The sequence below is a fragment of the Papio anubis genome, chromosome 5 (assembly GCF_008728515.1).
Source record: "Papio anubis isolate 15944 chromosome 5, Panubis1.0, whole genome shotgun sequence".
In the NCBI taxonomy this organism is placed as follows: domain Eukaryota; kingdom Metazoa; phylum Chordata; class Mammalia; order Primates; family Cercopithecidae; genus Papio; species Papio anubis.
Genome location: NC_044980.1, coordinates 18,780,297 through 18,792,799, shown reverse-complemented (window position 1 = coordinate 18,792,799; position 12,503 = coordinate 18,780,297). Strand labels below are relative to the sequence as shown.

General features: G+C 37.0%; 1 protein-coding gene across 10 annotated transcripts in view; it reads left to right on the top strand.

Annotated features, from left to right (window-relative positions):
• The window catches only part of CDH18 (cadherin 18), a 1,104,333-nt gene that overhangs the window by 1,015,585 nt on the left and 76,245 nt on the right, over positions 1 to 12,503 (top strand). For all 10 annotated transcript variants that reach the window (XM_017959458.3, XM_017959453.3, XM_021940114.2 and 7 more), the window contains one exon: positions 11,812 to 11,948. In XM_017959458.3, the coding sequence (XP_017814947.2) occupies positions 11,812 to 11,948 (137 nt within the window). The remainder of the gene's footprint in view (positions 1 to 11,811; positions 11,949 to 12,503) is intronic.

Below are 12,503 nucleotides of genomic sequence, written 5' to 3'. Positions count from 1 at the left end.
GCCAGCACCTACTCCATTATAGGTAGCAAGGGAGTGAAGTAGACTCTGTGAGGAACCTTCATTGTATTTTTGTTAAGTGTGCTGGTTTTGTGTTGGTTGGCCTCCAGCCAGAAGGTGGTGCTTTCAAGAGCATATCAGCTGCAGTTGTATAGGGAGGATCAAGCAGTCCACAGAGCCATACCGCTCCCAAGAGATTATGTACTTTGTCCTGGGGTACCAGAGTGGGTAGAGAAAGGCCATCAGGTGGGGGCAGGGTTAGGCTTTTCTGAGCTCAGACTCTTGGCAGGTCTTGCTGTGGCTGCTATGGAGGATGGGAGTGTGGTTCCCAGGCCAATGGAATTATGTTCCCAGGGGGATTATGGCTTTCTCTGCTGCATCACACAGGTCACCCAGAAAGTGGGGAAAAGCCAGCAGTACAGGCCTCACCTTGATCCCATGCAGCCTGTAGCCCAAACAGCTGGTCTCATTCCCATCGGGTCCCACCCAACAGCACCAAGTTTATTTCCCGGCAGCTGGTGATTAGAGCTAAGAACTTGCCCCAGGCTACAAGCCTCCCGGCTGAGAAAGCAAGCTGACTCACAATTCTTCAGCTATCCCAAGGAGCCTGCAGCTGCAGTCCACTTCTTTCAAAGGGTCTGTAGATTCTCTTGGCTTTCCTGATTTGTTCCTGTTGTAGTTCTTGGAGCAAAATTTCACAATGTGGGTCTCCACACGCTGCTCTGTTGGTCCGTGTGGGAGCTGCCAGTTTGTCCTGCCTCCTCTTCGCCATTTCTCCTGGCTCTTGTCATACAACTTCTGAAATAGCATTTGGTATAAATACCATTTTGATGCTTATTTCACACAGGATAAAGTGAATATACAATGATAAGAGTGTTATAATGATGTGTCACAGTTATTATATTAGAGTAGATTTTGGATCTATTTGAACATTTCCTCCATTATAGTAATCTTTTTGGCCACATGTGCTGGTTGATTGATCCAAAGTATTAACTAGACATACCACGAAGTAGCTTATTTTCCCCCCTTAGATTCTACCTGAAGCCTAAACTAATGAAAAAATTAAATAATAATTGAGACTGGACAAGAATGTGGTCACTTTTTCATGTTTCATTAAAGATATAAAAGACCTCTAAAAATCTTCAACTATTGGTTAAAGTGTATCTAACAGCCTAATATCACCACCACGTGACCAAATCAGGCTTACCCCTAGGAAGGGAACCTATGTCCTGGGAGGGTGTGCATAATTAGAATAAGTACCTTAGCCCTAGCTTAGTGATACTCTATAGATCTGCTAACAGGAGAATGACATCCAAATAGCTTATGTATTTCATGTGAGTTTTACAAAAAGACAAAATATTCTTTTTTTTTTTGATGGAGTTGCACTCTTGTTGTCCAGCCTGGAGTGCAGTGGCATGATCTTGGCTGTGGGCAACCACCACCTCCCAAATTCAGGGGATTCTCCCGCCTTAGTCTCCGATGTATCTGGGATTACAGGCATGTACCACTACTCTTGGCTGATTTTTGGATTTTTAGTAGAGACAGTTTGGCCATGTTAATCAGGCTAGTCATGAACAAAAAATTTGAATAAGGTTTTGTAGCATTTCTAGAACTCAGGATTAATGGAATTTCTGGTATCTCACTTACTTAGAGGCATAAATACCAGGAAGAAACATTATAATTGCCTCTGCAGAGGTTTAGCTTAATTTTGTTTCATTGGATGGAAGTTTTGATTCAAGAGGTTGAAAAGTACCCCCAAATATCCATGTGCTATGTGTGCTACCCAGCTTATTAAGCATGTAAGCACAATACTCACTTTATGTGAGAAATCATACCTTCATTTTTTAGAAGGATTATTTTCTCAAAGCATGGCTTGTGTGTTAAATTGCATTCCCAATGTTAACAAAGAGAATCATAATTTTAAGCTATACTTCAGGTGTGTGACTTTTTGTGAAGCTAAAGGTGAGTCCAAGGTTCGGCACATTGGCTCACACCTGTAATTCTTTTTTTTTTTTTTTTTTTTTTTTTTTGAGACTGAGTCTGGCTTTGTTGCCCAGGCTGGAGTGCGGTGGCCGGATCTCAGCTCACTGCAAGCTCCGCCTCCCGAGTTCATGCCATTCTCCTGCCTCAGCCTCCCGAGTAGCTGGGACCACAGGCGCCCGCCACTTCGCCCGGCTAGTTTTTTGTATTTTTTAGTAGAGACGGAGTTTCACCGTGTTAGCCAGGATGGTCTCGATCTCCTGACCTCGTGATCCGCCCGTCTCGGCCTCCCAAAGTGCTGGGATTACAGGCTTGAGCCACCGCGCCCGGCCCTCACACCTGTAATTCTAACACTTTGGAAGGTAGAGGCGAGAGGATCATTTGAGCTCAGGAGTTCAATACCAGCCTGGACAACATGACAAAACACTGTCTCTACAAACAAATACAAAAATTGGGGTTGCATACACCTGTAGTCCCAGATACTTCAGAGGCTGAGGTGGGAGGATCGCTTGAGCCCAGGAGGCGAAGGCTACAATGAGTCATGTTCCTGCTGCTGCACTCCAGACTGGGTGACAGAGCAATACCCTGTGTCTCAAAAAAAAAAAAAAAAAGAGACCAAGTTGTGGTAATATCTCACAGGATAGGTATTGATTAAACTTTATCCCAACTATTGATTATTCTCGATAAAACTTACAAAACTACTTGGGTGACAAAATCTTAAATAAATTTGCTTTACCATTCATGTCTTGTACGTGCAAGTGTTTACAAAGTGACAACTGAAAGAGGTCTTCTATACTTTAAACCAGATTATATATCTCTAAGTAGGTCACTGTAAAAATAGATTTCTGTTACATAAGTTTTAAATTAATTTATTGTGGTGAAATGGACAGAATATAATGAAAATAAGTGCCACTGAGGACTGAACAGTTGTTATTGAAATGAAAAATAACATTTCTTATGCACTTTAATAATTATCACAAATATATACCTACATAATCAAAGGGAAGCTGAGTGCCAAATGATGACCTACATAGTTTATTTAAAGCAGTTTCTGTGGAAGAAAATACTTGAGTAAAGGTAATCATTATTGAGATTGAATTTTTACTATGGTCATAACGTCTCTGTTTGTTGGTCTCTAAGGTACTAATTTAAATAATCATTTTTCATCTCATTTCAATATACTGCATTTTCTTTTTACTTTCATCATTGCTTTAAAACATTTACTAGAGATAAGAAATGGTGCAGAAGTTGAATGATAGAACAGAGAGCAGTGTAGAAATACAAAATTATAGCGAGTATTTCTAAGTTATATTGGAAACTTGGCAAGATCTCCTGTACTGGGTGAGGCATGAATGGGTCCATTTATCTGCCAGTGTGAAATTAGTTAAGGTTTGCCCATGCGTCTTGTCCATTTAGAGGTCTGATAAAGACTACTGAGCAAATTTGAGTTGTCAGTAACTTAATTGCACTTTCTCCGATCTATAACTAGGAGACATCTTATTGATCATTGATCACACAACTTCCAGAGTAGCATTTAATGAAATACCATTTTGATACTTATTTCACACATAATATAGTGAACATGTGGTGGTTATAGGGTTTGAATTATGTATCACAAGTTTGAATTATGTATCACAATTGTCATATAAGAGTAGCCCTTGAGTCTATTTCAACCTTTTCACCCTCATATTAACCCTTTTGGCCACATATGCTTGTAGATTAGTACAGGATATTAACAAGATATACCACAAAGTAGTTGCTTTGCTTTTTTTCCTTAGATGTAAACTGAAGTCTAAAAGATGGGCTTTCACAATCAATAATTGTATTACATCTTAAAATTATTTCTAGAACTGTGGTTCTATGAAGTTTTGTGTGAGGTGCAAATGTATTTGTTCTTTGTTCAATGTTTAGATATTACTCAATGAAAGAGGGAATAAGCCAGCTACACACCATAAAGAGAAAAAAAAATTGTTACCTGAATTAACCTAACCAATTTTAAACATAATATTAGAAATCCATGTGAAGGATGGCATTAAGAATCTACAGATATCTTATCTAGATGTGAAAACATACTGACCTGGATAGGTAAGACATGATTACTTGGCATGGTTAGTGCTACCAAAATATTTACAAAAGAAGCAAAAGACTACTATCAGTTGCCTGAAATATTATCAGAGTCTCCATTATAACTGTTGATTGATTGGTTGGCTTATTCATTCACTTGTGAGGCCAAGCAATACATCTATGTTATTGTTGGTAGAAGTTAAAGAGCTTTAGTGTCATATACTTTCCAAATAAAAATTGCTCTATGTGCTTTAAGCAGGAAATTAAAAATTAATTTTCTGACAGAGAATTTTCGGAAACAGGCTGAAGTTCTGGCTATTTGTACAGAGACTCTTCTTTATTCAGTAGTAACCCTTATTCATATCCCACTGTGTTTATAGTGCAGTCATAGGAGAAAGGAACAACCAGTACCTACAATTTATGAACTGTCTTATCAAAATAGACCGAAGCTTCCCAAGAAAGAAAGAGAGAGAAAACCACCTTCCTGAGAAACCTTAAAGCAAGTTATAGTTGTGTTCTATGAAGGCCTATCATTTAACCCTCAAGCATAATTGATTTTCACATATCACTTCACTTAATCATCACAAGAAGATTATTATGTAAATGGTTCTCCATTTTGCTCTTGGAGACAGCTCAGAGAGACTAAATCTCTTAATATCACAGCGCTAAGTGATACAGCTGTGATTAATAGGTTTGCTTGGTTTCAAATCTGTATTGACGATCTTACTATGGCCCAATATAATTTTCACATAGATGCTGGGTCTATTTTAGAAACAATTTTTCCTGGAATTGATCTTTACATTCTAAATAAACAAGGCTAAGAATCTGTAACTTATTGTACACAGAGAGAAAGAATGTAGATGTTTTTAAGTGTCTTCAAAGAGGTTACGACTTCCGATATCCGAAAATTGGGAAATTCGTCCTTGGTAAGCAACCCATCCCTCACCCTAATTCTTCTTGCTTCTTCGTGTGTCTTTAAAAGTCTGTGCTCTTACAATCCAAACACTCTGGACATTTTTTTCCAATCTATGCATTCTCATCTTCAAAATTTTACAGAGATTATCTTTCCGTATCAAATATCTGTACTCCTTTCATCTACAAAGAGAATAATTATATTCTTTCATTTGCTATACTAGGTGCTACAGTTTAGTCCATCCTCATCTTGTACCTAAGAATATTTTATTTTAAAAAGAGAGCTTACTACTCAAGTCTAACACGTGAATAAGGGCAGTCATATTAACTGGAACGCTGATGTGTGGGAAGGAGAAAATTACTGTTTGTTTCCTGTCTACTACATGAAGCTTTTTTTTCTTCTTCTTTTCTCTTTCTAGTCTAGCAGCCAATACCAGTAGTCTGCAAAATGCTATCTCACCTCTGAAGGAATTCCAAACCAGATCTAAGATCTTTCTTTCTCTCTGTTTTTCTCTAATATATCATATGAAATCATCAAATTCCATACTCTCTGGATGATCTCTGATGCACATATCTCTATTTAACTGTTACTCATCTTTCAAGACTGATCAAATACCATGTCCTCCATGACGCTTTTATTCCTTGGAATTTTATTCTCTGATCTCTTCATTAAACTCTCTGGCATCCATCATTATAATAAGTTTCCTGTCCCTCCCTCCCTCCATTTCTTTCTTGCTTGCTTGTTTTCTTGCCTTCCTTCCTTCTTTCTCCCTCTCTCCCTTTTTCTTTCTTTCTTTCTTTCTCTTTCTTTCTCTTTCTTTCTTTCTTTCCTTTCTTTCTTTCTTTTCTTTCTTTCTTTTCTTCTTTCTCTCCCTTCCTTCCTTTTCTTTCCTTCCTTCCTTTCTTCCTTCTTTCCCTTCCTCCCTCCCTCCCTCCCCCCTTTGTTCTTTCTTTCTTTCTTTTTTTTTTTTTTTTGAGACTGAGTCTCGCTCTGTCGCCCAGGCTAGAACACAGTGGCGCGATCTCAGCTCACTGCAAGCTCCGCCTCCCGGGTTCACGCCACTCTCCTGCCTCAGCCTCCCGAGTAGCTGGGACTACAGGTGCCCGTCACCATGCCCGGCTCATTTTTTTGTATTTTTAGTAGAGACGGGGTTTCACCGTGTTAGCCAGGATGGTCTGCACCTCGTGATCCGCCCGCCTCGGCCTCCCAAAGTGCTAGGATTACAGGCGTGAGCCACCGCACCTGGCTTTTCTTTCTTTTTTCTTTATTTCCTTATTTTCCCAAAGTAAACTATTGGACATATTCTCTCTTTTTAAATATATATTTCTCATTCCTTTTGTGTACTCTTTCAAATGAAAGTATTTTTGAATGAATGGATCAAGATTGTAGGGGTTTGTGCTTGTGTTGCTATAAAAATACCTGAAGCTGGGTCATTTATAAAGAAAAGAGTTTTAATTGGCTCATGGTTCTGCAGGGTGTGCAGGAAGCCTGGTGCCAGCATCTGCTTCTGGCCTCAGAGAACTTACAGTTTGGCAGAAGGGGGAGGGGAGCCAGCATGTCACATGGTGAGAGTGGGAGCAGGAGTGAGAAGGGGAGGTCCCAGGCTTTTAAGCAATTAGATTTTGCGTGAACTGAGTGAGAACTCACTTATCACCAAGTGGATGGGGCCAAACCATTCATGAGGGATCCACTCCCACAATCCAGTCACCTCCCACCAAGGCCTCACCTCCAACACTGGGAATTAGCTTTTAATATGAGATTCAGAAGTGAAAAATATTCAAACAATATTATCACCCCTTTAAAACTTTCTCCTTTTAAAAACAAAGAAGCTGGCCTGGTGTGGTGGTTCACACCTGTAATCCCAGCAATTTGGGAGGCCGAGGGGGGTGGATCACCTGAGGTCAGGAGTTAGAGACCAGCATGGTCAACATGGTGAAACCCTGTCTCTACCAAAACTACAAAAATTAGCTGGGCGTGGGGGCAAATGCCTTTAATCCCAGCTACTGGGGAGGCTAAGGCAAGAGAATCGTTTAAACCCGGGAAGTGGAGGTTGCAGTGAGCCGAGATTGTGCCGTTGCACTCCAGCTTGGGCAACAAGAAGGACACTGTGGAAAAAAAAACAAGCTGATAAGTATTACTCAGTAGACCTAGATTGTGTTTTAATCTCTTGCACTATCTCCTTATTGTTGTACAAAATTCTCTATTACTCTGTGCCTTGGTTTCTTCATTTGCAAAAGGGAACTAGTAATAGTACCTACCTCATGCAACTGTTTTGAGTGTTTAATGAACTAATGTTTATAAAGCACTTAGAACCCCATCTAGTATATTGCAAGTGCTCCATAAATGTTAGCTCTTCTTACCTCTTACTAGGTAGCTTTGTTAAATAACTCATATAAGTATTTAAGTGTTTCCTCTCTACCTCACACATATACCAGTACTCAAAGGTTTATATTAAGGGCCAAATCAGAATTTGAAGAAACTGTTTAAAATGTCTTATATGGCTATAAATCTTCTAACCTCAATTTATTCTGGTTCATTTTTGATAGCTGTAACCTAGAATTTTTTTTTTTTAATTTAAAACCCCAATTCCACGGGTTTTATGATTAGTCCTCTTTTAGGACCTATGTCTCCTAGGCAAATGGTTACTTGATTTTGTATTTTCTAAATACTCCTGAAAATGTCAAATTAATTATTTGTAAAAAAATCTAAATATTGATATATACATTCATAAAGTATTAAGTTTTTTTAACTTTCTGAGGGCTTATGAAACAGATTTTATTATAACATTATTTGAAAAAATAATTTACTGAGAATATTCTCATCTCTTTTTAATTGTTTGATTAACGGTTTTATGGACCCATGTCACTTCTTCATTCTAAATAGAATGATTCTACATTTAATCTTCAAAATAGTCTTGAATAGTTTCTCTTTTCTCACATTTCCACTTTACTTACTTCTGAGTTTTTATTTCCACGTCTGGGCAGAAAGCCAAAGGTGGTTAGGCAGAACTATTTAGTTCTACTTGAGTCAAAATTCAATTGCAGCTTCATGAATAAGACTCTTTGGATCCAAGCATCGCCCAAAATCTAGCCCTTAGGATATTGATTTCCCTAGAGAGCTAGATAGCTTAGGAAACTCGGAAGCAAATAACATGAGTCTAAAGATGTGTGCCTAGCATTTTGGTTACCATTTTTCTAATATATAAACTTAATTTAAACCTACATAAATTAAAATACATTTAACTCTAAAAATATTAAGCCACTGATATTAGCACTTATGTTAGAAAGCCCAGTGTGAAGTGGCTAAAAAAGAGGAGATTGGGCTGGCAAAAAGACTACATATTTTTGGAAAACAAAACAAAACAAAACCTATTTTCTTCCAGACTGACAGTTCTAAGGTGATCGAATTTCTAAAACGAGACATGCTTTGCCATATTTCATAGGGATCTATAGCAATATAATCTGAGCTTTTCTGATAGTTGCTGCAGGAAACTTTGAAGCTGAATAATAAGTTCCAAATTTGAGCCCTCCAAATTTCAGATACAGAAGCTGATTTTCTTACAGTAACCAAAAATGGACAATTTCTTAAAGACAGGTTAACATTAGATAATAAAATAGCCAGAAAGCCTACTGATTACATTTTAAAGGATGTTGTCCTTTCCACGTGAAAAGACATCTGTCATTTCCTAACCAGTTCAGCCCTTATCCTCAGCATTTATCCTCTGGGAAAGAGATATTATAAGAAGGGTGGGGTTTTTTTGTTTTTTGTTTTGTTTTGTTTTGTTTTGTGCTTTTTTTTCTAGTATAGACTCAATTCAAAGAAGGTGCAATGGTTTTACTGTAGCGTTGCTTTATGCTTTGAGAAGTCCAGTGACATATAGATTTCCCACTATTATGTAGCATCTTGTTTTTGTGTCTCAGAATAAGATTTACTTTAAAATTGTGCCTTTTCTTGTTTAACTTTCTTTTTTATGTTAAACTTTTTTCAATTAACATGTACTTATTGTTAGAACATTCAATGTACAGTGGTCACCTCCTTGTTTTGATCACACAAGTGATACAATCTGTCTCTTTTTATGTGTTTTTTACTGATAAGTTAGATTTCTTGGCATACTCCTTGCTCTGTAGTTTCATTCTCCATGCTGCTATTAATATCCTCTGCCATGTGTGTTCATGCCTATCCACAGGAGGTTAGAAGATTTCACACCTTAGCAATATGCTCTGCATACCCTTCTAACACCTTATGCCTACGAGAGGCATGGGGTTGTACTGCAATTCCACTTACTCTCTGTTCTAGAAAGTATGATGAATTTTGCAATATTTACATCACCACACCTATCCTATATTTCTACCCAGCTTTTCTTCTTTTACTTATACTAAAATGGAAGAAGCATCCCTATTACTTTCAATGGGAAATTTCTACAACTGCCCTGGAATCCAATTCTTTTCACCTTCTCATGAGTTTTACCATTTTTGATAGTCCCCTTTTCCAAAAGCATCATTTCTTTCAGCAAAGACAATGCTTTTTATTTCTCATATAAAAGAAAATAATTTGTTGAACCCACTTTTCTGATGACATAATATGCTTTTTTTTTTTTCCTGCTGTTCATTCAGGAAAAGATATCGATCCATTGTCTTGACTCATGGTCTTTGTATCTTCTCTTGAAGCCACTGTAATAAATCTCCAATCCTTTGATATTTTTTCTGATGTTATTCTTGACAAGTTAACTATTAATAATACTGTCCATCTTGCCAAATCCAATTAACCCTCACTAACCTCAATCAATCTCCTAACAGACTTCACCCCAGTTGTTAGCTCCTTCCTTCCTGGTAAGACATTTCTTGGCTGCACGCCACTCCCCCTCCCGGTTTTCCCTCTCTCCTTTGGCTGTCACCATCTCTGAACAGATATTGGCCTGCTCTATACTCAGTAGGTTGTATACTTTGGTGCTCAATCTTTTATTTCTTTTCTCTTACAATTCTGTTCCAGATGAGATGATACCATTCCCATTACCTTACCTTTATGCTCCTATGTCGTCTCAAAGTTATATTTCCTGTTTAGAAAGGACAATTGAACTCCATACCCATATTTGACTTTTGCTTTTTATTCCACGTGGGTATCTAATGGGCATTTAAGGCATAATCATTCATTTTCTCCAAATTACCTCTCCCTAACTCTTTTTATCCACCTCAGTAAAGGGGCCTATCAATTAAATAGTAGGTCAAACACACACATGCAAATGAAGTCACCTGTGATTTAATTGCTGTACTAATGCCACTTCAACAAAAAGTCTATGAATTGCATTTCATATATAGCAATATGTTATACACTTCTTTCCATTATATTCTATCTTTCCATCTTTGTCCAAGTTGACAAAGAATTTGTTTATAAATTGTTTTCAAGTTTCTACAATCTATGATAAAAAGTAGCCACTGTTATTTTTCAGAACATGAATTAATCTTTTTATTTTTTTGAATTTGACATTCTTCCCATTGCTTTCACAAAAGAGTAAAAACTCTTTGCCTTGTCCTACCTTGTCCTAACTCTTGGACATTCATGTCATTCAGTTTGCATAGCCACATTTATATAGATTTGTTTTCTAACCAATTCAAACTTTTTATTTAATTTGGATCTTTGCATCTTGGTTTTCTCCATTTCCTATGTTCTTCCCTAGCACTTTTCACATAATTAGTCCATTTCATCTTTCAGGTCTAGATAAAATATTACTTAAGCTTAGATTTAAAAAGAGAAATAAGCATTAGAGGCTTTAGGAGAAAAGAGAATATTTCTCTCCTTAAATAGTTGTAGAAATAGTCTGAAGCTTTTCTAGAGCATATGATAATTGTTTAATAGTATTTATTCATAGATATGTCAATCAGCTGTTGCTAAATAACACATAACTCCAAAACCCAGGGGTCTTAAAAAAAAAGCTATGTCTGACTATACCGTATGTGTCGATGGGTTAGCTGAGGGCCAGCTGAATTAGGCTAGCTTTTGATGTCAGTTCTGTTTATCTCTGGGGCACTCAATCATGCATCTGCACATTTACTAGGTTGATCTACGCTAGGTTGGGAGCCTTAATTGGGACAACTTTGCCCCAATTAAGGTCTGACCTTAATTCCTCCTGCTAGGACAAGTTAATTAGCCCAAGTATGCTTTTCTTGTGGCAGTGGCATAGCATACGAGGAAACATACAAAGTCTCATGAAACCTAGGCCCAGAAAGAAGACAGACACGATCACTTTCAGCTCATTCGATTACAAAAGTAAGCTGAAATCTAACCCAATATGAGAGAATCCTGCAAGATTACATGAATTGAAGAGGGAAAATAATTTGTGGCCTATAATTCAACCTATCTTTATTTTTTATCTCATTCTTTGACTGAACAAGGGTTTAGTTGAACTGTGATGGAGGTACAATGTTAATAAATATAAATGTTTTGTTTTTCATTTTATATTTATCTTTAAAACTTAGCTACAATGAAATTTCAAGATAAATTTATCTCTGACTTCAAGGATTCTAATTTATTTTTTGGATAATAGCAACATATTATAGGTTTCTAAGAGGTGAGTTCTTTTGGTCTCTCCATTATTAATCCCTATGTTTCTACTATCTACTTTTATTCATGAAACTTGGTAAGACCTAATAAAATTATTCTTTGAATTAGTAATTGAACTTAGAATTAAAGACTGACAGATAAGAATAATTGATATAAGTTCTATAAAAATATAAAACTGCCATGTAATCAAATATAGAGTATTTGAATATTTTAATGTATTTAAATATAATACTTCTCTTGGTTCAGTTGTATTTTCTTCATTGTAACATCAAGTAAAAAATTCTCTTTTTTTTCTCTAGATACTTCATCAACTACAATGCTGAAGATGACAGATTTTTCAACATTGATGCCAATACTGGAACCATTAAGACTACAAAGGTTCTTGACAGAGAAGAAACTCCATGGTACAACATCACAGTCACTGCTTCAGAAAATGGTAAACTACTTCATATGTCATAGTAAAAGATGTCACTTGTACAAGAAGACTTATACTGAAATTTCGTTAAGAGCAGGGCTCTCATAATCTTTATGTTTGATATCAGGATCTAAGAGAGTAAGCGGAATGTATTAGATATAATTTATTATCAGAGAGTAAGCGGAGTGTATTAGATATAATTTATCCTTATCAGAGAGCATGAATAAGTCTTGTACATTCCTCCTTACTGTAATTCTGACACGGTGATGGAAAATTGGCGTCACAGAACTCTTATGCCTCATCCTTGAGTCAAGGGCATTTGGTTCTCCTTCTAATTGGGAGACTTGCTTTTTCATTTGCTTTTGCCGTACTTAACCTATCAAGTCTTTGGAAGAAGGGTACCTCATATGTGTGGTAGTTTAGGGAAAAAGAAAGAAATAAAAATATATAATTGCACATTGATTTTTTTGTCAATGTAACACCTCTGCTCAAGTTTCAAAAACACTTATAGAACTTACAGTAAAAGAATAATTCTTGGAATTTCAACAGCCAGATCTAGGCTCTCTTCAAGTACAT